The 25,000-nt window shown below is 59.4% G+C and overlaps 1 protein-coding gene across 1 annotated transcript in view; it reads left to right on the top strand.

The window, feature by feature from the left end:
- HSF1 (heat shock transcription factor 1) overlaps window positions 1-25,000 on the top strand; it is a 43,711-nt gene that overhangs the window by 4,497 nt on the left and 14,214 nt on the right. The window contains exons 3-8 of the mRNA XM_080611509.1: window positions 2,175-2,311; window positions 3,802-3,926; window positions 17,195-17,270; window positions 17,955-18,016; window positions 19,287-19,383; window positions 23,363-23,499. Coding sequence (XP_080467635.1) covers window positions 2,175-2,311; window positions 3,802-3,926; window positions 17,195-17,270; window positions 17,955-18,016; window positions 19,287-19,383; window positions 23,363-23,499 — 634 coding nt within the window. The remainder of the gene's footprint in view (window positions 1-2,174; window positions 2,312-3,801; window positions 3,927-17,194; window positions 17,271-17,954; window positions 18,017-19,286; window positions 19,384-23,362; window positions 23,500-25,000) is intronic.

Raw genomic sequence — 25,000 nt, 5'->3', positions numbered from 1 at the left:
CTTCTGACATTCCCTGATTATCACAGGGGATCTGGACGCTTCCCTTGTTTGCCCATCAGTCATTTTGCCATCCTGTCTCATGGAGGATGCTCCTCTGGGATGCCCTTCCACTGGAGCAGGGTGCTCCAAGCCCCTGTGTCCAACCTGGCCTTGAGCGCTGCCAGGGATGGGGCAGCCACAGCTTCTCCCTTCAACCCCTTCAGTGTCCCAGCACCCTCAGTGCTCTGCTGCGGGGCTGGATCAGCACCACGATGCTGGGCCTGATCTTTGCAGCTCTTTTCCATGGCTCCAGGGGTTGGCATTCCCTGTATTCCCCAGGGAAGGATGGGGAAGCAGGAGCTGGTTCTGGGTGTCTGACCTGGAGCTGTTGCCTGCAGCTGGAATCCCCCACTTACATCCTCTCCCTGTGGATAGTGGGGTGGGGTGGGCTTGTTCCTTTGCCCTTTGCAAATATCCCTGGAAACTTGATCCCCCCTTTTCCTCCCACCTTTTCCTCCCGTTTCTCTTCCTCCTTCCCCTCCCCTTTCTCCCCAGCCTGGATCTGTGCTGGGATTGCCCCAACCCAGGGCCAGGCCCTTGCCCTTGGCCTGAATGAGCCCCAGGAGGTTCCCAGCCCTCCAGCCTGGGCAGTCCCTCTGGATCCCGGCCCTTCCCAGTGTGCTCCCCCCGCAGCCTTTGCTCCTCTCCCCAGGTGTCTCCCTGCTGCCGGTTCCTCCCCCTCTTTCTCCATGTTTCCAAACTGGTTTTCCAGACTGCTTGATCCTCTTTTCCCCTTCTAATGCACAAGGAATTCGAGGGCTGCCTGATGGGAGGCTGCACTTGCAGCAGCTCCTGCCTGCAGCTCTTGGGAATGTTTTGGGATTAGCCCAGAGCCGCGGCTTCACGGCTTCCTCCCGTGCATCCAGGGATAACAGGAGCCCAGAGGATGCCTTTCACCCCCTCTCACATGGAGGCTTCATCAGGGATTAGCGTGAATGCTCCAGATGTGGGCTGCAGAGAGCATTCCAATGGGATTAGGAGGGATGACGTTTTCATTACCTTTCAACACCAGCTCTCTTGAAGAGCTTCAGGAATGGGGCGTTCAGTTTGTAGGGCTGACTTGAAGAACTGGAAACGGGATAATCCCGGCTCAAGGCTTTAGTGCAGAGCTTCTCCCTCCGCTCCTGAGGATGTAATTCCCAGCATGTGAGACTCTGCCATCCCTGTGCAGCGGAGGACTTGCGCCGTCACCCATGCAGGAGCTTGTGCTGCTGCAGTAGGAATAGCAGGAGCGGTGCCTGGGGCTGGCGTTCCAGAGAGCTGCTTGGAGCCGGGATGGGTTTTATTGTCAGGGGTGGAATGAGGAAAAAAACTGCGGGATTGGATTCTTTGGGTGCTGTGGATTGGTTAAAAATAAAACTTAGGGCTTTGGTGTGAGGGTGAGGAGATGGAGAACTTGAATATCATGGGATGGGTTGGCTGCGAAGGGACCTTAAAGCTGCTCCAGCTCCAGCCCTTGCCACGGGCAGGGACCCCTTCCACTGGAGCAGGGTGCTCCAAGCCCCTGTGTCCAACCTGGCCTTGAGCACGGCCAGGGATGGGGCAGCCACAGCTTCTCCCTTCAACCCCTTCCAGTGTCCCAGCACCCTCATGGGGAAGAACTTCCCAAGATCCCATCAACTCTTCCCTGTTCCAGTTGGAGCCGTTCCTCCTCCTCCCATCCCTGCCTCCCTTGTCCCAAGCCCCTCTCCAGGTTCCCTGCAGCCCCTTTAGGCACTGGAGCTGCTCTCAGGTCTCCCCTTCAGGAGCCTTCTCTTCCCCAGGCTGCCCCAGCCCAGCTCTCTCAGCCTGGCTCCAGAGCAGAGCTGCTCCAGCCCTCGCAGCATCCCCATGGCCTCCTTTGGCCTCTCTCCAGCAGCTCCAGGTCCCTCTGGTGCTGCTGCCCCAGGGCTGGACCCATCTCCAGCTTTCTTGTAGCAGGCTCAGCAGAAGCCTCTGCCTCAGGTCCATCAGCTTCAGGAAGGGTTTCTCATTCCATCTCCCATTTCAGGATGGGGTTTGTTCGAAGGCAGTAGCACGGGTGCGGAGCACTGGGTATTTCAGTGACCAAGGGTGACCCCTGCGAGCTTCTGCTTCCTCAAGTTCCCACTCACCCTGTTAAGCTTTACTTCAGTTGCCTCCCCTTTGGTTTTCAGATGGCTTTCGAAAGGTTGTGCACATTGAGCAGGGGGGCTTGGTGAAGCCAGAGAAAGATGACACAGAATTCCAGCATCCCTACTTCATCCGAGGGCAGGAGCATCTCCTGGAGAACATCAAGAGGAAAGTAACCAGCGTAAGTTCGTGCAAGAGATCTTTTGGGATGAGCTTTAACTAAACTGGTTAAAACCAGGGGATTGCTCTGAAAAGCCTTGGTGTGCTCCAAGGGTGACGTAGAATCACGGGATCAGCCAGGTTGGGAAAGCCCTTTAAGCTCATCCAGTCCAACCATTGTCCAGCCCTGCCAAGGCCACCCCTACCCCATGGCACTGAGGCCTCGTCTCCACGGTGTGTGAACACTTGCAGGGACGGTGCCTGCAGCCCTGCCCTGGGCAGCCTGTTCCAATGCCTGAGCACCCTTTGGGGCAGGAATTGTTCCTCAGCTCCATCTAAACCTGCCCTGGTGCAGCTTGAGGCCGGTTCCTCTTGTCCCATCCCTTGTTCCTTGGGAGCAGAGCCCAGCCCCTCCTGGCTCCATCCTCCTCTCAGGCAGTTGCAGGGAGCGATCAGGTCCCCCCTGAGCCTTCTCTTCTCCATGTGAACCCCCCAGGTCCCTCAGCCCTTCCCCATCACCCCTGTGCTCCAGGCCCTGCTCCAGCTCCATTGCCCTTCTCTGGCCCCGCTCCTGCCCCTCAATGTCTCTTTTGCAGTGAGGGGCCCAGAGCTGAGCACAGGATCCAAGGGGCGGCCTCAGGGTGCTCTGAGGGGGTGCTGGGACTGGGGCAGAGCTCCAGCATCCTCCCTGGCTCTAATTCCTGTGACAGCCTCCCCACCCTCTGTGCTCAGTCCCGTGTTCCTCACGCACAGCCCGCTCAGCCTGGGCCCCTGCGAGCTCTTTCCAGCCAGTGCTGGGCTTTGGAGCAATGCGTTTGCTCTTCCTCTGGAGGTTCTTGAGGTCATTCCCCCATAACCAGCAAGTGATTGAGCTCCTTTCACACTGGGTCTTTTCCACTGGAGTTGTAAGGCCCCTCCAGCCAAACCAGGCTGGGATTCGGTGCTTCTTTTATCAGAACAATAAAACCCTCTGCTCAGAGCCTTCTCCTTGGCTGCTTTCACGCTTGCAGTGGAGCAGATGAGGGCCCCCAGTGACCAGCGCTGCTGAGGGACCTCTGGAAGGGGGTTACTGGCATTTGTGCTCCCCATTTTCCTTCTCAGAGCAGCTCTTCCTGCATTGCTGCTGCTGATAATTCACTTTACTGCACCCAGCAGAGTCCTTCAACGTGTGCAGATGTTCTCCCTGGGCAGTGGCATTGCCCTGCCTAAGAACATCTTGGTCTGTTCCCTATCAGAAGGTGCATGTAAGCAAACAGCTCTGGCCTTCACTCTGACCTGGACACTGCATTCCTGATCCAAAAATACCTGGGTTTATTTAGGCTGGGAGAGAACCCGATGTTTTCAAGTAGAAATGAGCTTGCCAAGAGCTTGCTGTGTAGGTGGCTGAGTTCAGCCTCAGCGCAGGGTCCTGGTGTGGATGCAGTGATGGGTGATGGATGATGCTCAGTGTCAGTTTGGAGCTTCCCTGAGCACTTTGGGGTTCAGCATCAGTGACCTCTCCTCTGCCTCCAGGTATCCAGCATCAAGAACGAGGACATAAAGGTCCAGCAGGACAACGTAACCAAGCTACTGACTGACGTCCAGGTGATGAAGGGAAAGCAGGAGAGCATGGACTCCAAGCTGATCGCCATGAAGCAGTATGTATGTGGGGAGGGGGTGGGTGGACCAGTGCAAACCAGTTTGCCCAGTGCTTTCTCTCCTCACCAGGTTGTTTTGAAGCCCTTCTCTGAGAGAAGGCTGCTCCTTGCTTGTTCTGTGTCCCAGCTTCCCCTTGTCCCAGGATACAGCCTGGGATTTAGGAAGCTTTCTGCTTAGCAGGGGGTGATGGAGGGACCTTCTGAACAGGATAAAGACGTGGTGTGACACGAGCCAGGCCGGTGACCCCAGCCAGCCCCGGGGTAGAGATGCTTTGAAGAACAGCTCTGCCTTGAGGTTGTAGTTGGAAAGGTTGGGAAGGCTTCGGGGACTTCCTTTCCTTCTGTGGTGATGGATCTGCAATGTCAGTGCATGGTGCTGGGAGTTCCTTGGGATGGCCTTTGGGGTTTCCTGCCTCAGAGCACACCTGGGTCTCGTCCTGTACTGCAGCAGGGTCTTCAGGTTGGTTTGGGTAACATTTGCTGTCCTGTCCTAGTACTTCTTACTCCAGGCTCTTGATTTAACTTGCACCCACTTAAATTCCCGGTGGATTTTGGCAGTGGCACAGGGTGCCCAGAGAGGCTGTGGCTGCCCCATCCCTGGCAGTGCTCAAGGCCAGGTTGGACACAGGGGCTTGGAGCACCCTGCTCCAGTGGAAGGGGTCCCTGCCCGGCGCAGGGCTTGGAGCTGGAGGAGCTCCTTTCCAACCCACCCCGTTCCCTGATTCCCTACTTTCTGTGCCTTTGGCAGTCCCGTGGCAGTTTTGAGGTGAAGCGCCCAGCCTTGCATCCCTGTATGAGGATGAGAGCATCCACCAGTGCCTTACAGGTCTCCCGAGAGCCTTCGGGCTGCTCCCTTGGCTCTGGCTGCAGCACGGATGGGCATCACTGATGCTGAATCCCTGTAGGCCACGAGGTGGAGCGCCCGGAGCAGCGCTGGGCTTGCTGGGGAGCAGGGAGCTGGCACCTCCCACAGCAGAGCAGCTTCTGCTCCTCTTGACCACTTCATAAACCAGGGTTTGCAGTGCTGGGAGCCCATCAGGTGCAAAGGCTCCTGGAAGACCTCACCCCCTTTGTATGACCTCGTAGTGCTGCAAACCTGCCTTTGGGCAGCCTTCATCGTGAGGGTGATGCCTGGAAGCCTCCCGCTCCACAGTGGGAGCTCCATAGCGGCTGCTGTGTGCGTCCTTACACTCCTGAGCTCCAGGGCTCAGCCAGGAGCTGGTTTGACAACAGCAAAAGAGCCAGGGGACAGGGAGTGGAGCAGCTCTGGGGACATGGAGCAGGGTGAGGCCACCACCAAGGCTGCGACTGGGCTGTGCAGGGACCTACCCAGGCAGACCCTGTGCGAGCATGGGTTGGAACGTCCAGTGCGAGTTCCCCATGCTTGTGGGAGCATCCTCACCTCTTCTTGGAGGTCCTTCCAGCTTCATGCTTCATTCTTCCTTCTTCTCCATCCATCACAGCCATTAGTAGCTTCGGTCTGCTGCGGGCTCTCCATAGCTCTCAATGAGCACAGCTTTTGGGTCTGCTTTTGAGTTCACACTTAACTATGGGCTCAAACTTGGAGGTTTAGGCTAGATATAAGGAAGTTCTTCCCTGTGAGGGTGGAGATGAGGCCCTCAGCACCATGGGTGAGTGGTGGCCTTGGCAGTGCTGGGGTAGGGCTTGGACTGGGTGATCCCAAGGGTCTTTTCCAGCCTGGCTGATCCCATGATTCCGTGATTGCGTGAAAAGATCAAAGCTCTTTGGAGCACATTGAGAACTGAAACCTTTGGAACATATGGAAAACGTTGAAGACCTTTGGAGCACATGGAAAACGTTGGAGCAAGACCTTTGAGCGCATTGAAATCCCAGATGGGTTGAACCCAATAAAGGGAGAGGTGTTCAGTGGTTTGACTGGTTTAAATTGGAGATGGTGTCCCATAAAATGCTCCCAGTAAACGTCTTTTTATGGCACAGCTGCAAATGGACCTTCTCAGGTCTCCTATTGACCCAGCTGCCAGCATCGGCCTGGAACACCGCGGGATAGCCATCAAACCTGCTGCTCCCAAGGGATAGCGCCTGTCGGGATCCATTGCTGTCGGGCTCCAGCGCTGGAAGCGCATGATGGGAAGCAGCAAAGCCGATCTTTGGGTGTGAAACCGATGTTCCACAGCTCCTCCAGCAGAGCTGGGAAGTGCTCCCGAGGGAATGGGGCTCCACGGCGAGGTTTCCGTGCTCCTCGTGGCCTCCTGCCTCTGGCTTGGAGTTAAGGATCACAGTGAGTCAGGATTTCTGTGTCCTTCTGGATACCTCATGGACAAGGATGTGCCCAGAATGCTGCCATCCACTCCTGCAGCCGATGGAGGGCCTGGATTTGTGCTGGAATTGGGTCCCTGCTGCTCCCACAGCCGATGGAGGGCCTGGATTTGTGCTGGGATTGAGTCCCTGCTGCTCCCACAGCCAATGGAGGGCCTGGATTTGTGCTGGGATTGAGTCCCTGCTGCTCCCACAGCCAATGGAGGGCCTGGATTTGTGCTGGGATTGAGTCCCTGCTGCTCCCACAGCCAATGGAGAGCCTGGATTTGTGCTGGGATTGAGTCCCTGCTGCTCCCACAGCCAATGGAGAGCCTGGATTTGTGCTGGGATTGAGTCCCTGCTGCTCCCACAGCCAATGGAGGGCCTGGATTTGTGCTGGGTTTGAGTCCCTGCTGCTCCCACAGCCAATGGAGAGCCTGGATTTGTGCTGGGATTGGGTCCCTGCTGCTCCCACAGCCAATGGAGAGCCTGGATTTGTGCTGGGATTGGGTCCCTGCTGCTCCCACAGCCAATGGAGGGCCTGGATTTGTGCTGGGATTGCGTCCCCGCTGCTCCCACAGCCAATGGAGAGCCTGGATTTGTGCTGGGATTGGGTTCCTGCTGCTCCCACAGCCAATGGAGGACCTGGATTTGTGCTGGGATTGGGTTCCTGCTGCTCCCACATCCAATGGAGGACCTGGATTTGTGCTGGGATTGGGTTCCTGGGCTTGGTTCGGCTCCTGTGTTCTCCTCAGCTGCTTCTGTGGATATTTCACTGTCTGAAAATGGCTTTTTTTGCCTTTGTTTGCTCTTTTTTGCCCTTTTTTGCCCTTTTTTGCCCTTTCTTGCCCTTTTATTGCCTTTTTTTGCCCTTTTTTGCCAATTTTTGCCCTTTTTTGCCCTTTTTTGCCTGTTTTTTATGTTTGTTTGCCTTTGTTTGCCTTTGTTTGCCTTTGTTTGCCTTTGTTTGCCTTTGTTTGCCTTTGTTTGCCCTTTTTTGCCCTTTTTTGCCCTTTTTTGCCTTTTCTTGCCCTTTTTTGCCCTTTTTTGCCCTTTTTTTGCCTTTTTTTGTCTTTTTTTGCCATTTTTTTTACCTTGTTCATCACAAAGTGAAATTTGTTGGAGCATAGGAATCCAAAACCCCTGCAGGTGAGCAGTGGGGATGGAGCAAGCAGTGAGGCCCCGGAGTCTGGTTTTGTACCTGATCCAAGCAGCTCCTTTCAACACATCCCTTTGGGCTTCCCTGGCAACCCCAGCACAGACCCAGGCTGGGGCAGAGGGGCTGGAGCCTGAGGAGCAGGACCCGGGGTGCTGGGGGAGGAGAAGCTCCCCAGGAGCCGGCTTCAGGGAGCGCTTGAGCCCAGAACCCCCCCGTGTGCTGGGTGCAGCCCAGAGCGGGAGCAGCAGCGCAGGGAGGGGATCCTGCCCCTCTGCTGCGGGAAGGGGAGACCTGAGAGCAGCTCCAGAGCCTAAAGGGGCTGCAGGGAACCGGGAGAGGGGCTTGGGACAAGGCAGGCAGGGATGGGAGGAGGAGGAACGGGAAGAGTTGATGGGATCTTGGGAAGTGCTTCCCCATGAGGGTGCTGGGACCCTGAAGGAGTTAAAGGGAGAAGCTGTGGCTGCCCCATCCCTGCAGTGCTCAAGGCCAGGTTGGACACAGGGGCTTGGAGCGCCCTGCTCCAGTGGCAGGGGTTGGAGCTGGAGGAGCTTTAAGCTCCCTTCATCCCAACCCAGTCCCTGATTCCTTGACCTTCAGTGCTTAATTTGCCCACAGCGTGATCCCCCTCCCAGGCCAGGTTGTGTTTCAGGCGTCACTGTTTGGATCTCTGCTGTTTCCGAGTGCTTTTATCTCCTAGTATTTTCCAATTGGAAAGTCTTCAAGAACCACCTTGGGACCGAGGTTGGAAACCCCCGGCTCCAGCGGTAGGGAACGGGATCGGCTTGAACTCCATCCCTTCAGCTCCGAGGCCGCTGCCTTGCAGAGGCATCATCAAGCAGGGAGCAGTTATTAATTGCACTCAGTTGCGAGCAGGTCACCGACCCCGAGTGTCTGCAGTTGCTCTTGGCTCCTGTTCTGCTTCCTCACTCCTGGAGCAGGGCCGCAGCGAAGCCAAATGTTTCCTCTGGGCTTTTCCCCTTGGAAGTGTTTGGGTTTTCAGCTGAGGATCCCGGTCAGGGCTGCTCTGGCAGGGACTCAGCAGCGCTCAACAGAAGCCTCTTGCCCGGCTCCAGCTCCATCAGAGTCTTGCTGTGAGTCCCCATCTCCTGTGAGCCACGTGCGGTACCGCAGGTGTTGAGAGTCATGGGATGGGTTGGGATGAAGGGAGCTTAAAGCTGCTCCAGCTCCAACCCCTGCCACTGGAGCAGGGTGCTCCAAGCCCCTGTGTCCAACCTGGCCTTGAGCACTGCCAGGGATGGGGCAGCCACAGCTTCTCCCTTCAACCCTTGCCAGGGTCCCAGCATCCTCATGGGGAAGAACTTCCCAAGATCCCATCAACTCTTCCCGTTCCTCCTCCTCCCATCCCTGCCTCCCTTGTCCCAAGCCCCTCTCCAGGTTCCCTGCAGCCCCTTTAGGCTCTGGAGCTGCTCTCAGGTCTCCCCTTCCCGCAGCAGAGGGGCAGGATCCCCTCCCTGAGCTGCTGCTCCTGCTCTGGGCTGCACCCAGCACAGGGGGGGGCTCTGGCTTTGACCATGGGGAGCTTCTCAGGGCTGCTCCCTCCTGCCTGGCTTCTTCCCTAGGGACCAAGGGGCTCCTCTCCCTCCTCTCCCATCCCATCCCCACTCAGTGCTCCCCATCCCTGGTGCCGGCCGCAGGGCAGGGGGGGGCTGTCCCTTCCCGGTGATTCCTGATCTGTGCCGGGATCCCCGGCATCTCCGTGGGTCTGATGGGACCCAGCGCCGCCCGCGCCTGCTTTTGTCGGCTTTCCCCATGGATCCTGCAGGAGCCGCCTTGGCCTCGGCCCTGCGCTGCGGGGGGGATGCTGTGAGCGCTTCCTGCTGCCCAGGCGCTGCTCCCGAGGCCCCGCTTGCACAGGGGATGGGGAAGTTCAGCTTCCTGCTGACAGGAATAAATCTGCGCCGGGCCTTGGGCACCGCAATTCCCCGCTCCAGGATGAGTTTTCCACGTGCAAACCCTCCCTGTAAATCACAGCGAATCCTCCCGACCCGAGCAGCGGCCTCCGTGCTTTCAGGCTTCCAAAAGCAACACATTCATTATCCCGAGGCCGCTCCTCGGGGGTCGGCCGGGCGGGAGCAGGGTATGGAAAAGCTGGAATCGAGCAGGGCTGGAGGAGGGAAGCGCTGAGCTCGGACGGGAGGAAGCCGAGGAGGTGCTGTCGGGTTGAGCAGCGGAGCTCATAACCAGGCACCCCCAGCGCTGGGTACGGTGCTGGGCTCCGAGCTCTCCAGGCACAGCCCCCTTCTCCTTCCCATCAGGAGTCCGGGGAGTGCATCCGGGGTTATCCCCCGATCCCACGGTCTATCCTGGCATGGAAAAGGTGAGGCCATCCCAGAGCGCCCTGGAGCCCCCAGGGGAGCTCCTGTAGCTTTCCCGGCCAGGCGGGCTCTGTGCTTCGCCCCTGCTCCATGAGGCCTCGCGTGCCCCAGGCTGCAATGGGGATGTGGGGGCTGCTGCTGAGCCAGGCCCACAGCGTGCCCTGCCCGGGGCGTCCGAACCTGGCTTTGGCTCCTGGGCTTCATCCATGAGGCAGTTTATGGGCAGGCGTGAGCCCTTCCTGCTGGTCCCAAGGAGCTCAGTGCCCCGGTGGCTCCATCCCAGCAGTTTGTGCTGGTTAGCGTTGGGATAGCGAGGCCTCATGGAGCCATGAGATGGGATGGGTGGGAAGGAGCCTTAAAGCTGCTCCAGCTCCAACCCCTGCCACTGGAGCAGGGTGCTCCAAGCCCCTGTGTCCAACCTGGCCTTGAGCACTGCCAGGGATGGGGCAGCCACAGCTTCTCCCTTTAACTCCTTCAGGGTCCCAGCACCCTCATGGGGAAGAACTTCCCAAGATCCCATCAACTCTTCCCTGTTCCAGTTGGAGCCGTTCCCCCTCCTCCCATCCCTGCCTCCCTTGTCCCAAGCCCCTCTCCAGGTTCCCTGCAGCCCCTTTAGGCTCTGGAGCTGCTCTCAGGTCTCCCCTTCAGGAGCCTTCTCTTGTCCAGGCTGCCCCAGCCCAGCTCTCCCAGCCTGGCTCCAGGGCAGAGCTGCTCAGAAGCCGATAGGGAAGATCCCAATGGATCCTGTGCCGAACACAGGCAAATTGGTGGTTCATGGCCCATCCTGCCCAAAACCATATGGAATGCTAGGAAAATGCTCCAGGCAGAGGCTTTCTGCAGCCCTGGGTGGTTGGTCACCGCGCAAAACCTTCCTTGTGCCGCTCCGGGCAGGTCAGATGCTTCCCTGCGTCCCACGGGCAGATGGAAAAGGACGGGATAGCCGGCTGTCAGCACACGGGATGATCCTGATCCTTCAGTCTGCAGCCAGGCCTGTTCCCAAAAGAGTCTTCTGGAGGCAGTAGTGATCCATGCTCCGCGTGAGCCAGGCCTGCTCCTGGAATCCTGGCCTCAGGGGCCTCATCCGGTGCAGCTGATGCCGGAGCACGGAGCAGCCCTGGAGTCACTGCAGAGACAGAGCCTTTTCCCTCTGGGCAGTGGGGCAGCATCTGCCTTGTCCTGCCCCGGGTCTGCATCCGCTCCCTGCTCTCCCGCTGTGATTAACCGGCTGTTCCCGCTGGAAGCAGCAGGGTCGGGATTGATTGCGGTGCTGCTCCCCCCAGTCCCCATCAGGCCGGTCTAGGGGGGGTTCTGCTTCTCAGGTCACTGCTTCCCGTCTGGAAATAACAAATGGTTTGCCTTTGTGGCTGAATTCCCTTTTAAATAAATGGGAATGCAGCGAGGGGACTTAGGGAATGCCGCGCTCCCCGTTCGGATGCGGGAGTGAGACATCACTGTCAGGGCTGGTTTCTTGTGGAGGGCAGTAAATCCTGAAGCATGGGGATGTCTCACATGGGGGGCTCTGCAGCGGAGAGGTTCCAGGAGCTTGGGAATGGGTGCTTGGGAATGTTTGTACCTGAAGCGGCCTTCTTCAGCAACTCAAATCCATCCTGAGGGTTTCCATTGTCCCATCTCCTTGTGTGCTGCAGGGAAACCTTTTGTCCTTAACCTGGAAGGAAGGGATGGAGATGGGATCTTGGGAAGTTCTTCCTAGTGAGGTTGATTGGACACTGGAAGGGGTTGAAGGGAGAAGCTGTGGCTGCCCCATCCCCGGCAGTGCTCAAGGCCAGGTTGGACACAGGGGCTTGGAGCACCCTGCTCCAGTGGAAGGGGTCCCTGCCCGGGGCAGGGGTTGGAGCTGGAGGAGCTTTAAGGTCCCTTCATCCCAACCCATTCCAGGATTCCCTGGGCAATGAAATAGCTCCCATTGCCCGCCAGGAGAAGGCTCCTGCAGGTGTGGACGTGGCTCTGAGGAAGGAGCAGCTTCAGTGCGCTGCTCCCGGGCTGTGCCCCCTGCCTGGGCTCTGCTGGCTGAGCCCTGGCTCCTGCTTCCCTGCAGAGCCTGTGGTCCATGCCCGGATCACCCCTGGATGGGGCAGTTGTGATGCTGTGATTTACACCCCCCCAAGGCAGATCCAGGCTCCCAGGGACCCCCCTTGGCCCGGGCTCAGACTCCAGCTTCCTCTTAGCTGGATGCAGCTTCCTCCAGCTTGGATGCCCTGAGCACAATGGGGCGAAAGAAACAGATCATACAATTAACTTATCTGTAAAGGGAAGAGTGTTCAAATGGGTTACCAGGGCTGGTGCTGCTGGGAGCTTGCTCCACGCTGGAGACCCTCGGAAGCCGGTTCCGTGGGTGCAGCCATAGGTGAGACCTGCAGAGAGCCCTTGGCAGCGCAGCTCAGCCTGGAGTCCATGCCCACCGCAGCCTGGCTTGCTGCTGGCGAGATAACGTGGCTGGGATCCCGCATCCCTGCTGGGCAGCATCACCTGGGCATGGTCTGCAGCGGGGTTCGGCCGCTTCCCTGCGGCTCTTCCATGGGGCCCGGTGCTGGGCATGGTCCTGGAGGCCCCGGCTCTCGGCTGCCTCTGCAGCTGCCTCTTGCATGGTCCTGCCCCGTTCAGGCCTCGTCTGCACTGCTTGGCTCCTCCGAGGGCTCTGGGAAGAGGGGTTCTGTTGGGCTGAGCCTCAAACCCTACCCAGAGCTGCAGGGAGGAGGAGGTCACTTCACTGTCAGCATCCTTCCATTGACCTCGGGAGCAGGGAACTGGGATGAGCTCTTGGGAATCTGCTTCAACCCAAACCATTCTGGGATTCTAAAAGGGATCATTTGCAGGCACTGCAGGAATGAGTTGGAATTTAACCCAGGAATTACTCAGGTGTGCAGTGAGGACTCTACAGTTACAAGGTGTTGAATGCAAGCTCCTGACCTTCCAGCTCCATTCCTGCCAAGAGGGGGTTGGAACCAAACCTTTGCAGTTCCCTTCCAACCCAAACCGTTCCGTGATCCTCTGCCTGCCGAGGGCAGCAGGGAAGCAGCAAGGCAGGGATGTGTCCCTGCTGCTGTGCGTGCTGGGGCTTCCCGAGGTGCAGGTGATGCCCGGTGTTAATGGTCCTCAGCAGAGCTGTGCCTCTTTGTGCGCTGCGTGCGCTGGCTCCTGGGATGCGGGAGCCGAGCCCTGCATCCTAATGATGCGGTGTCTGGAGAACGCATCCCTTTGTTTGGGGGCCTGGCAGCTGCCGGCTTCAGCTGATGGCTCCGGCCTCAAATCAGGAGGGAGAGGGAACAGTTGCTGCCTGTTCCTTCCCTTTTGTCCTTTGAGCGCGCCGGGGCCGTGCTTTGCGGAGCCATTCACTTCCCTGTCACCAGCATCCCCGCTCTGCTTCCTGTTGTCCTGGCTGCTTCCAGAGTCACATGGAAGGGGTTGGGATGGAGGGGATCTGAATCTCATCCGGCTCCAGCCCCTGCCCCGGGAGGGTAGCTGCTCCATCCTGCTCCAAGGATCTGCATCCACTGGAGCAGGGTGCTCCAAGCCCCTGTGTCCAACCTGGCCTTGAGCACTGCCAGGGATGGGGCATCCCTGCTCATCCTGTCCCAGCGTCCCACCACCCTCACAGGGGAAACGTCTTCCTTATCTCCACTCTGGATTGTGTTTAGAGGGTTGGAAAGGCACATCCCATCCAAGGTCCAGGTGAGGCCAGAGCATCTGTGTCCCAGACTGCGCCAAAATGAGGACCTTTGCCCGGTTTCTGTTTAGGCAGGCACGGATGGGGCAGGACCCTTCAGATGCTGGTTAAAATCCAGGTTTATTTCCAATATGCTCCTGTCTGAAATACTGGAACATCCTCTGGGGAGCTGGAACTGGATGATCTCGGGGCCTTTCCGACCCAAACTGTTCTATGCTGATTTCAACCAAACCATTCAATGATCCCGTCATTCCCTGGGAGTTTTCCCTCTCGGATTTTGGTCCCCTCCTTTTGCTCTGCCAAGGGCTCGGTACCACAATCAAGTGCAACCGAGGGCCTGCGGCCACCCCATCCTGCCGGTGCTTTGCCAGGCACCAGCATCCTCCTCCTCCCTGGTGTCCAAAGGAAGCTCTTGGCCCTCTCCATCACCACCAGGAGCAGTCTCTGGGTTAAGACCTAAAGGGGAGGCTGTAGCTTGGGCAGTCCCGATCCTGGCCTTGAGCACTGCCAGGGATGGGGCAGCCACAGCTTCTCTGGGCACCCTGTGCCAGCGCCTCAGCACCCTCACAGGGAAGAGCTCCTGCCTAAGAGCTCAGCTCAGCCTCCCCTCGGGCAGGTTAAAGCCATTCCCATTGTCCCATCCCTGCCTCCCTTGTCCCAAGCCCCTTTCCAGGTTCCCTGCAGCCCCTTTAGGCTCTGGAGCTGCTCTCAGGTCTCCCCTTCCCACAGCAGAGGGGCAGGATCCCCTCCCGCTCTGGGCTCCTGTGTGATCGTTCACAGCTCAGCACCTCAGTGCTGGGGCACAGCCCCCATTTACACACATGCTTTGCCCCCCCCCACTAATCCCAGTGCCCCCAGTTTGATGCAGGCGGTGCTGGAGGGGGCAGCTGATGCCAGACATCCCTTATCTCCCGCAGGCAGGCGGTGCTCATCCATCACAGCGCTGTGTGGTGCTCGGAGCAGCGTCTGTGCCGCTGACAGCCTCCCAGAGAGCCGCAATTACCGGGAGTGGGGCGGGAGCATCCCTGCTCCCAGATAAGGAGCGCCGGGGGTGGAAGCCACGCTTGGCTTCACACGGAGCCAGGACTGAGATAAATGGCTCCTCTTCAGCTGGTGCTGTGCAATTAGAGGGGATGAGCTCCTGCTCTCATCGGGGCCGTGCTGCTCCCAGCATCTGCCTCGGATCCGGGCTGTTAACAGCAAGGAACCACCCCGGAGCTGGCTTCCTTTGCTCCTTTCCATGATTCCCTGATTCCCTGTGCTGCAGAGTGCAGGATTCACCGGGAGCAGGGGCAGGAAACCCTCGCCTCCAGCTCCGGAATCTCCTGCTTTGGGGAACGCTGGGAATCTCACTTAGAGCAGGAGGGTTTCAATCACAGCTCATGACTCTGGCCCTGTGTGGAGCCGCTTGTTTGTGCCTGAGCTTGCTCCCGTCCTGCAGCCCCGGGATCTCGTGGCACAGCTTGGACGCGTGTCGGGGGTGATGCTGCGGCAGCGGCTTCCAGCAGCAGCACGGAGATAGATCCATGGGATGGGTTGGGATGAAGGGACCTTAAAGCTGATTCAGTTCCAGTCCCTGCCCCGGGCAGGGACCCCTTCCACTGGAGCAGGGTGCTCCAAGCCCCTGTGTCCAGCCTGGCCTTGAGCACTGCAGGGATGGGGCAGCCACAGCTTCTCCCTTCAACCCCTGCCAGGGTCCCAGCACCCTCATGGGGAAGAACTTCCCAAGATCCCATCAACTCTTCCCTGTTCCAGTCAGAGCCGTTCCTCCTCCTCCCATCCCTGCCTCCCTTGTCCCAAGCCCCTCTCCAGGTTCCCTGCAGCCCCTTTAGGCACTGGAGCTGCTCTCAGGTCTCCCCTTCAGGAGCCTTCTCTTGTCCAGGCTGCCCCAGCCCAGCTCTCCCAGCCTGGCTCCAGCGCAGGGATGCTCCAGCCCTCGCAGCAGCTCCATGGCCTCGCTCCATCAGGAATCGCTCCCAATGTCCCAAACCAGGCTCCCACTTGCGGATACATCCAACCAAACAAGCGTTTCCCCTCGGAGGGCACGGGGCCCCCTGTGCCCCCTGCAAGGGGCGAGCTGACAGCCGAGGAGTTGCATTTGGGCTCTGTCAAGGAGCGCTCGGTGCTCCCGCAGCATTCCCAGGGCATTCCTAAAGGGCGGCCTCGCGTCAGGGACTGCATCTGCCTTATCTCGGCTGCACCGTGCACCAGCTGCCAATTACACGCACGGAGGCCGCGGATGCTCCGGGCCCCAGCAGGGATTTCGGGATGTGTGTAAATTATCCCGGCTCTCCTCAGCCCTCCCCATCTGACCACGGCTCCCGGATCCGCCTCGGGATAACAAAGCACATGGAGCTATTGCCTGGTCCCCGGTGTTCACCGGGGCAGAGCAGCGGCCCCGCGCCCGCTGCGGCATTCCCAAGGGTGGGAATGGGAATGAAGCTGTTCCGGCTGCTCCATCACACCTGAGCCACGCGCGGAGGTCGGGGGAGCTGGGTCCGAGGTGGTCACTGCTCATTAGGCAGCGGGACGGGAGCAGCTGGACCCCAGGTCCCAATGGGTTAAACTGGGCTGGGAGCAGCCACAAGCCCTTTATACTGGTTTGTGGTGGGTTACGAGCCATTGACTGGGGAGGGGTTGATGGGGGGGTCCAGGCGCTTCATTTGGGGAGTTATTAAAGGGAGCTCTGAAGCGTTTCCATGATCCCGGTGTTTGACAGGACCCGGCTCTGCACCTGCCCCTCATCAGTGGCTGCTCCTCAGGGAATGCCGGGATGATCCCGGAGCTGGGAATGCACTGCAGCCGCCTCCGGGAGCACAAAGCAAGGGACTTGGCTCTTCAGCAGCAGGGGCTGTGGGACCAGCCAAGCGCTGCCTGGTCCTGGTCCCCCCTGTACCCGGCACTGCTCCTTCCGGATAATCACGGATCCATGGAATGGTTTGGGTTGGAAGGGACCTTAAAACTGCTCCTGTTCCATGGACAGGGGCACCTTCCATGGGAGCAGCTTGCTCCAGTGCTGCAGGGTTGCTGCTGTCTCAATGCTGCAGAACACACAAACCTGGCCGATGCTGACTTTATCTCTAGGCACGCAAAAGGCAAATTAGGGAATTCTTAAATGTGTGTGGAGTTTGGGAATGGGGCTGCAGGAGGAAGTCAGCCTTTTGGCCGAGATCGAGTGGAATATCTGTGCTTATGGCTTAATGCTGTATTAGAGACGGTAGGGATAGGACAAGGGGTGATGGGTTCAAACTGAAACAGAGGAGATTTACCTTGGATCTTGGGAAGCTCTTCCCCATGAGGGCGCTGGGACACTGGGATGGGTTGAAGGGAGAAGCTGTGACTGCGCCATCCCTGGCAGTGCTCAAGGCCAGGTTGGACACAGGGGCTTGGAGCACCCTGCTCCAGTGGAGGGGGTCCCTGCCCGGAGCAGGGGTTGGAGCTGGAGCAGCTTTGAGGTCCCTTCATCCCGACTCATTCCATGACTCCATGATACAGGAGAGAGGATCTATGGGACCTCATTGGGAGCACATGGGCCAGGTCAGGGGCATGGAGCTGGGTCACCAGGGATCTCCCCATAGGGCCCAGGGGTGGCTTTGGAGCTGGGCTCCATCTCACTTCCCTTGTGGGAATCGCTGCTCCAGGAGCAGCACAGGCCCAGCGGATGGCAGGGAAGCCTTCCCGAGCACAGTGCCCCGGGAGGCTGGGAGCGATCCGGGAAGCTCCAGTGCATCCCTGCCGCAGTTTTCCAGCGTTCCCTGCTCGCGAGGATGCGCTTGGCGCGGTTCTCAGGTGGCTGCTGCTTCCCTTGCAGTGAGAACGAAGCGCTGTGGAGGGAGGTGGCCAGCCTGAGGCAGAAGCACGCTCAGCAGCAGAAAGTCGTCAATAAGGTAAATCCCGATGGATTGGGACCCTCTCGTGTTGGTCTCTGTGGGGAGGGGTGGCCGGGATGCGCGCGCGCAGCATCTGCGTGATGCCACGGTCTTAATCCTGGTTAAGAATCACTTTGAGCGCTGTTTCCTTCCCCTTGCCATGAGATGATGGGGATCCAGTGGGAAAGGCTAGATTTGGGCTGGCAGGGTCCACCTTTGTGCTTGGGCTGCAGGCAGCACTCCGCTGTGTCCTCTGTGTCCAGCTCAGCATCGGTGGGATGCAGTGGCATTAATCCTGTTTAAAGCATCACTTTGAGCCTTCCCATTGCCATGAGATGATGGGAATCCAGTGGGAAAGGCTGGATTTGGGATGCCATGGTCTTAATCCTTGTTAAGAATCACTTTGAGCGCTGTTTTCCTTCCCGTTGCCATGAGATGATGGGAATCCAGTGGGAAAGGCTGGATTTGGGATGCCATGGTCTTAATCCTTGTTAAGAATCACTTTGAGCGCTGTTTTTCCTTCCCGTTGCCATGAGATGATGGGAATCCAGTGGGAAAGGCTGGATTTGGGCTGCCAGTGTCCACCTTTGTGCACTCCCCATGTCCCCTGTGCCCAGCTCAGCTCTGCAAATGGCCCCAGAGCGTTTCCTTCCCCACTTCTGTGCCCCCCATCACAGGCTGTGTCCTTTCTCCTCCCCACAGCTCATCCAGTTCCTGATCTCATTGGTTCAATCCAACCGCATCCTCGGAGTGAAGAGGAAGATGTAAGTGTGACGGCCACGTCCCCATGGAGATTCCCTGGTAGGGAATAGGGAGAGCAGCTGCAGAGCAGGTCCCCAGTCTCCTGGAGCAGCCTCGGCACTGGGGCACTGGCCATGGCCCCATCAGAGCCTGGGAGTGTGCTCCAGTCCCGCTCATTCCATGAAGGGGTTTGTGATGCAGGCTGCAGCATCCCGGTGCAGAATCCTCTGGAGAGCTGGACCACTGCACCCTGGGAGCCGGGAGGCCTCTGCTCCTGCTGGGAGCTGCTGGTGTTGCTCCAAAAGGGCAGCACCGGCGCATCCAGAGCGGCCTCCTGCTGCCGCTGGCTGCTGAGGTGCCTCCAGACCTGGCTCCGGACCTGCTGTGGTTGGTTTGCCCCTTGCTGGTGACCATTCCAGTGCCCTCAGAGGTTAGGAGCAGCCCCGGCTTCATTGCCTTTGAGCTGGGTTTGTCCCAGGGTTGGGCTGTAGCACAATTCCTTTGCTCTCCTCGTTCTGGGTGCTTCTCCTGTTGTCCTTCATCTCAAATGAAATGAAATGAAATGAAATCAAAATCCACTGAGCTGAGCAGGTCCCGCTCATCCCATCCCATCCCATGAGATGGGCTCCTTCCGTGAGGCACTGGAACAGGAAGATGGGGCTGCCCCATCCCTGCAAGTGTTCACACACCCTGGAGACGAGGCCCTCAGTGCCGTGGGTCAGTGGTGGCCTTGGCAAGGCTGGGACCGGTTGGACTCAGTGACCTCAAAAGGTCTTTCCCAACCTAATTCCATGATTCCGCGATGTTTCTCCCCTCCTCCATGTATGCAGTGGCAGCTCCCCTGCCCTGCGCCTGTTCCTCATCCCCTGTGTCCCGTGGGGCTGCAGGGCTGGATGGTGCCCAGCAGCCTGGATGGCTCTTCATGAAGGAGCCGCTCTCTGTGGTGCTGCGGCGATTCCTGCCCTCGGGAAGGGCCTGGGAAGCGGCTGTGTCCCAGCCGGCCGCCAGCCGAGCAGGGCACGGCCAATGCCAGCCTGGAGGAGGCCACCGGGGGCTCCAGGGCGCCTTTCCCATCAGTGCTCCATTGAACTGCACAGCGCAGCCAGGGGCTCATCCTGCTCCCTCATGGGACGGGGCCATCCTGACCCATTCCATGCCTCCTGTGTGCTCCTGCTCCGCTGTGACACAGCCACCCCCGTGGCCACGTCCCCATGGGGGCACCCACTTGTGCTCAGCCCCTTTGGGGGGTGCTGGGGGCACGCGGTGACCCCGGGGCTGGGCGATGTCTTGCAGCCCCCTGATGCTGAACGACGGCAGCTCAGCACATTCCATGCCGAAGTACAGCCGCCAGTACTCCCTGGAGCACGTCCACGGCTCCTCCCCATACACAGTGAGTATCCCTGCTCATGGAGAGGGGACGCGGAGCCATGGATCCATGGGGAGGGCCCCACTGCAGGCTCCCCTCCAGGGCTCTTCCCGTGCACGTCTGAGTGCTCCCAACCTCTGTGGGGTGGGAATCCTGCAGACCAAGCCCAGCTTCTCCATTCAGCCCATCCCAGGCTCCCACTGTCCTCATGGGAAGAGCTTCTGCCTAAGAGCTCCCCTCGGGCAGGTTAAAGCCATTCCCCTTGCCCTGTCCCTGCCTCCCTTGTCCCAAGCCCCGCTCCAGGTTTCCTGCAGCCCCTTTAGGCTCTGGAGCTGCTCTCAGGGCTCCCCTTCCCGCAGCAGAGGGGTGTCTCTGTAGATGGGTGCTCTGGAATGTCCCTCACATCGCTGCTGGATCCCAATGGATTCTGAGGGTGCCCAGAGAAGCTGTGGCTGCCCCATCCCTGGCAGTGTTCAAGGCCAGGTTGGACACAGGGGCTTGGAGCACCCTGCTCCAGTGGAAGGGGTCCCTGCCTGGGGCAGGGGTTGGAGCTGGAGGAGCTTTAAGCTCCCTTCATCCCAACCCCTTCCATGATCCCAGGATTCCACTGGTCTGTGCCCTCCCATCCTTTTGAAGCACTTTAACAAACCCCTTAACACAGGCCCTGAACCCTCACCAGGCTCCACCTAAACCCTGCTGGGACACCACACGAGGCTTTGAATGCCCCAAACTGCCCATCAGGGAGCCCAGGACTGTGTCCTGTGGTTACCAGGAGGTCTGGAAGCCTCATCCCGTGCCCTAGGAGCAGAGGAACGTGCGGCATTCCCGGCGCTTGGAGCTGATGGAGAGGAGCGATGCGCTGCTCGCTGTTTGCTCCGGCCCCGCTCAGTGAATGCACCAAATCCCACGCTGCGATGTGCTTGGTTCCCTCTCAGAGGCTCTGTTGGACCTGCTCCATGTCCGTGTGTGCCCTGAGGAGCCACACACGTGGATCCAGGCTGTCCCCTGGCCTGCTGTGGGAAGCAGCTGCTGCTCCTTGGCCGGAGCTGTTGTGTGGATTGGGGCTCTCCTGGCTCCCGGCTGCCCTCGGACCACCCTGCGTGGGAGCTCTGTGTTCCCGGTCCAGCTCCCGTCCTCTGATCTCCTCTTTCAAAGGGCCTTTCATCCCCAACTGCTTCCACAGCCGCCCCGGGAGCCCTTCCAGGTCCCGCTCCATTGTCCCAGTTATGGGAAACGCAGCAGCTCCTGCTCGCTCCTGCCGAGGGTTCCTGATTCCAGCTCCAAAAGGCACCTGAGCACGGAGGGATGGATCCTGCCACTGGCCAAGGTCCAGCCGGGACAGTGAGGAACAAAGAGAGCTTTACAGAGCTTGAGTCCTGGAATGGGTTGGGATGAAGGGAGCTTAAAGCTCCTCCAGCTCCAACTCCTGCCATGGGGACCCCTTCCACTGGAGCAGGGTGCTCCAAGCCCCTGTGTCCAACCTGGCCTTGAACACTGCCAGGGATGGGGCAGCCACAGCTTCTCTGGGCACCCTGCGCCAGCGCCTCAGCACCCTCACAGGGAAGAGCTTCTGCCTAAGAGCTCAGCTCAGTCTCCCCTCGGGCAGGTTCAAGCCATTCCCCTTGGCCTGTCCCTGCCTGCCTTGTCCCAAGCCCCTCTCCAGGTGGGACATGGGATGTCCTGACCTGGACACAGCTGAGCCCAGTCCTGTGCCTGTGGCTGTGACCTGATCCCCATCACTGCTGCGGAGCTGCACCTCGCCCTGTGCCACCGGTGCTGCCACCGCATCCCTGCAGCTCCTGCCATAGCATCCCTGCAGCTCCTGCCATAGCATCCCTGCAGCTCCTGCCATAGCATCCCTGCAGCTCCTGCCACCGCATCCCTGCAGCTCCTGCCACAGCATCCCTGCAGCTCCTGCCATAGCATCCCTGCAGCTCCTGCCACCGCATCCCTGCAGCTCCTGCCACCGCATCCCTGCAGCTCCTGCCACCGCATCCCTGCAGCTCCTGCCACCGCATCCCTGCAGCTCCTGCCATAGCATCCCTGCAGCTCCTGCCATAGCATCCCTGCAGCTCCTGCCACCGCATCCCTGCAGCTCCTGCCACCGCATCCCTGCAGCTCCTGCCACCGCATCCCTGCAGCTCCTGCCACCGCATCCCTGCAGCTCCTGCCACCGCATCCCTGCAGCTCCTGCCACCGCATCCCTGCAGCTCCTGCCATAGCATCCCTGCAGCTCCTGCCATAGCATCCCTGCAGCTCCTGCCATAGCATCCCTGCAGCTCCTGCCACCGCATCCCTGCAGCTCCTGCCATAGCATCCCTGCAGCTCCTGCCATAGCATCCCTGCAGCTCCTGCCACCGCATCCCTGCAGCTCCTGCCATAGCATCCCTGCAGCTCCTGCCATAGCATCCCTGCAGCTCCTGCCATAGCATCCCTGCAGCTCCTGCCATAGCATCCCTGCAGCTCCTGCCATAGCATCCCTGCAGCTCCTGCCACCGCATCCCTGCAGCTCCTGCCACTGCATCCCTGCAGCTCCTGCCACCGCATCCCTGCAGCTCCTGCCACCGCATCCCTGCAGCTCCTGCCACCGCATCCCTGCAGCTCCTGCCATAGCATCCCTGCAGCTCCTGCCACCGCATCCCTGCAGCTCCTGCCACCGCATCCCTGCAGCTCCTGCCACCGCATCCCTGCAGCTCCTGCCATAGCATCCCTGCAGCTCCTGCCATAGCATCCCTGCAGCTCCTGCCACCGCATCCCTGCAGCTCCTGCCACCGCATCCCTGCAGCTCCTGCCATAGCATCCCTGCAGCTCCTGCCACCGCATCCCTGCAGCTCCTGCCATAGCATCCCTGCAGCTCCTGCCATAGCATCCCTGCAGCTCCTGCCACCGCATCCCTGCAGCTCCTGCCACCGCATCCCTGCAGCTCCTGCCACAGCATCCCTGCAGCTCCTGCCACCGCATCCCTGCAGCTCCTGCCACCGCATCCCTGCAGCTCCTGCCATAGCATCCCTGCAGCTCCTGCCACTGCATCCCTGCAGCTCCTGCCATAGCATCCATGCAGCTCCTGCCATAGCATCCCTGCAGCTCCTGCCATAGCATCCCTGCAGCTCCTGCCATAGCATCCCTGCAGCTCCTGCCACTGCATCCCTGCAGCTCCTGCCATAGCATCCCTGCAGCTCCTGCCACCGCATCCCTGCAGCTCCTGCCACAGCATCCATGCAGCTCCTGCCACTGCATCCATGCAGGTCCTGCCATAGCATCCATGCAGGTCCTGCCACCACATCCATGCAGCTCCTGCCACCTCCTTGTGCCCCTTTCTGTACTCCTGAATCCAACCCTGGACGTGCAGAAGCCACCGGTGGCCCCAAAGCTGCCATCCAGAGCTGTGTCATTAGGACACTGTGCTCACAACGTGCTCCATGGTGCCCTCATGGTGCCCATGTGGCCCTTGGGGTTCTGTGGGGGTTCCACATCGGTGCTGCCAGGTTTATCCGGGCAGGAATTCCGGTGCCGCTGGTGGGACAGGTCCCTCCCTGTCGCTGTGGGCAGGAGCAGAGTGGGGTGTTCCCCCATGGCCAGCCTGCAGCACAGAGCCTGCAGAGCAGCTCCTCGTGTCCCCGTGTTCCTGCTGTGCAGGAGATGCAATCCTTTGGGGTTATCCCTTAGGATCTTAATAAGGAAGGAGCTGAGGGGCTGTATCCACACTGTGCTCTCACTCTGATCCCACAGTGCTGCTTTAATCCAGTACAGCAGGGAAGAGGAGACACACAATGATTTCAAGGATGGACCATGATCTTCCCCACTTTCCCCCCCTGTTTTCCTGGTGTTCCAGGTGCATCCTTTAACCTGGAATCCCCTTTGCCCCCTGGATGCCTTCTCCCATGGGTGGATGAGGGTTTGGGACTGTTGTGATGTGCTTCCTCGTGCTCCCTCTCCTGACATGGAGCAGTGCCCAGTCTGTGCCCAGTGCTTCACACTGGGCCTGCTGTGATTGTCATTGCAGGCTTCTTCCCCAGCTTACAGTGGCTCCAACCTCTATTCCCCGGATTCTTCAGCCAACTCTGGTCCCATCATCTCAGACGTGACCGAGCTCGCCCAGTCCAGCCCCTCAGCATCCCCCAGCGGCAGCCTCAATGGGAGGTACCTTCCTCTTCCATCACCAGGGAGCTGCGGGGAGGCATGGGATGGGATGGGATGGGTGGGAAGGGAGCTGGGGGTTCAGGTGGAGAAGAGAAGGCTCAGGGGGCACCTGATCGCTCCCTGCAACTGCCTGACAGGAGGATGGAGCCAGGAGGGGCTGGGCTCTGCTCCCAAGGAACAAGGGATGGGACAAGAGGAACCGGCCTCAAGCTGCACCAGGGCAGGTTTAGATGGAGCTGAGGAACAATTCCTGCCCCAAAGGGTGCTCAGGCATTGGAACAGGCTGCCCAGGGCAGGGCTGCAGTCACCGGCCATGGAGGTACCTAAAGGATGTGTAGATGTGCCCTTTGGGGACATGGGTCAGTGGTGGCCTTGGCAGGGCTGGGATTGGTTGGACTGGGTGAGCTTAAAGGGCTTTCCCAACCCAGTTGATCCCATGCTTCTCTGATCCTGCCCCAAGAGCTCATCTCAGTCTCCCCTCGGGCAGGTTCAAGCCATTCCCCTTGTCCTGTCCCTACAGGCCCTTGTCCCAAGCCCCTCTCCAGGTTCCCTGCAGCCCCTTTAGGCTCTGGAGCTGCTCTCAGGGCTCCCCTTCCCGCAGCAGAGGGGCAGGATCCCCTCCCTGAGCTGCTGCTCCCGCTCTGGGCTGCACCCAGCACACGGGGGAGGTTTAGGGGGGCTCTTTCCAGTTCCACACCAGTTCCCATTGGCAGCAGCCGCAGCTCTGGAGCTGGCTCAGCCTCCCCAGGCAAGCAGGGGTCATCGCTCCTTAGCTCCTTGTGGTCTCCCAGCTCCTTTTCGCCTCCTCTTTATAGGTTGTTCCTGGCATCCGCCCTTCCCCTGAGCTGCTGAGTCACCCACAGAAGCCATTGATTGCCTGCAGTGCCAGGAACACTCACTCCAACATAGCCCATGTGGTCGCTAATGGCCCTTTTCCCCCTGCTTTTGTCCTTGCTGTCTTCTCCGTGGCACTGATTGTGCCTCAGAAAGGCCCAGATCAGCGAATTGGGTAAAGGTGGAGCTGCCCGCAGAAAGCAGCTTCCTTTGCCCTAAAAACATCAGGAAATGCTTGTGAAAAGCAGCCCAGGCTTTGTCCTGCCCCCAGGAATCACTGCCCTCACCTTGGGGAGCAGTTCCAAGCCTCCAGCCTTTGCCTTGGAGGTGATGATGTCCTGGTACATACCCTTGGTGGTGATGATGTCCTGGTACATACCCTTGGTGGTGATGATGTCCTGGTACATACCCTTGGTGGTGATGATGTCCTGGTACCAACCCTTGGTGGTGATGATGTCCTGGTACATACCCTTGGTGGTGATGATGTCCTGGTACATACCCTTGGTGGTGATGATGTCCTAGTACCTACCCTTGGTGGTGATGATGTCCTGGTACCTACCCTTGGTGGTGATGATGCCCCGGTACCTACCCTTGGTGGTGATGATGCCCCGGTACATACCCTTGGTGGTGATGATGTCCTGGTACCTAGCCTTGGTGGTGATGATGT

Source organism: Psittacula echo (genome assembly GCF_963264785.1).
Source record: "Psittacula echo genome assembly, chromosome: 2".
NCBI lineage: Eukaryota > Metazoa > Chordata > Aves > Psittaciformes > Psittacidae > Psittacula > Psittacula echo.
This window is presented reverse-complemented; position numbering and strand designations above follow the sequence as displayed.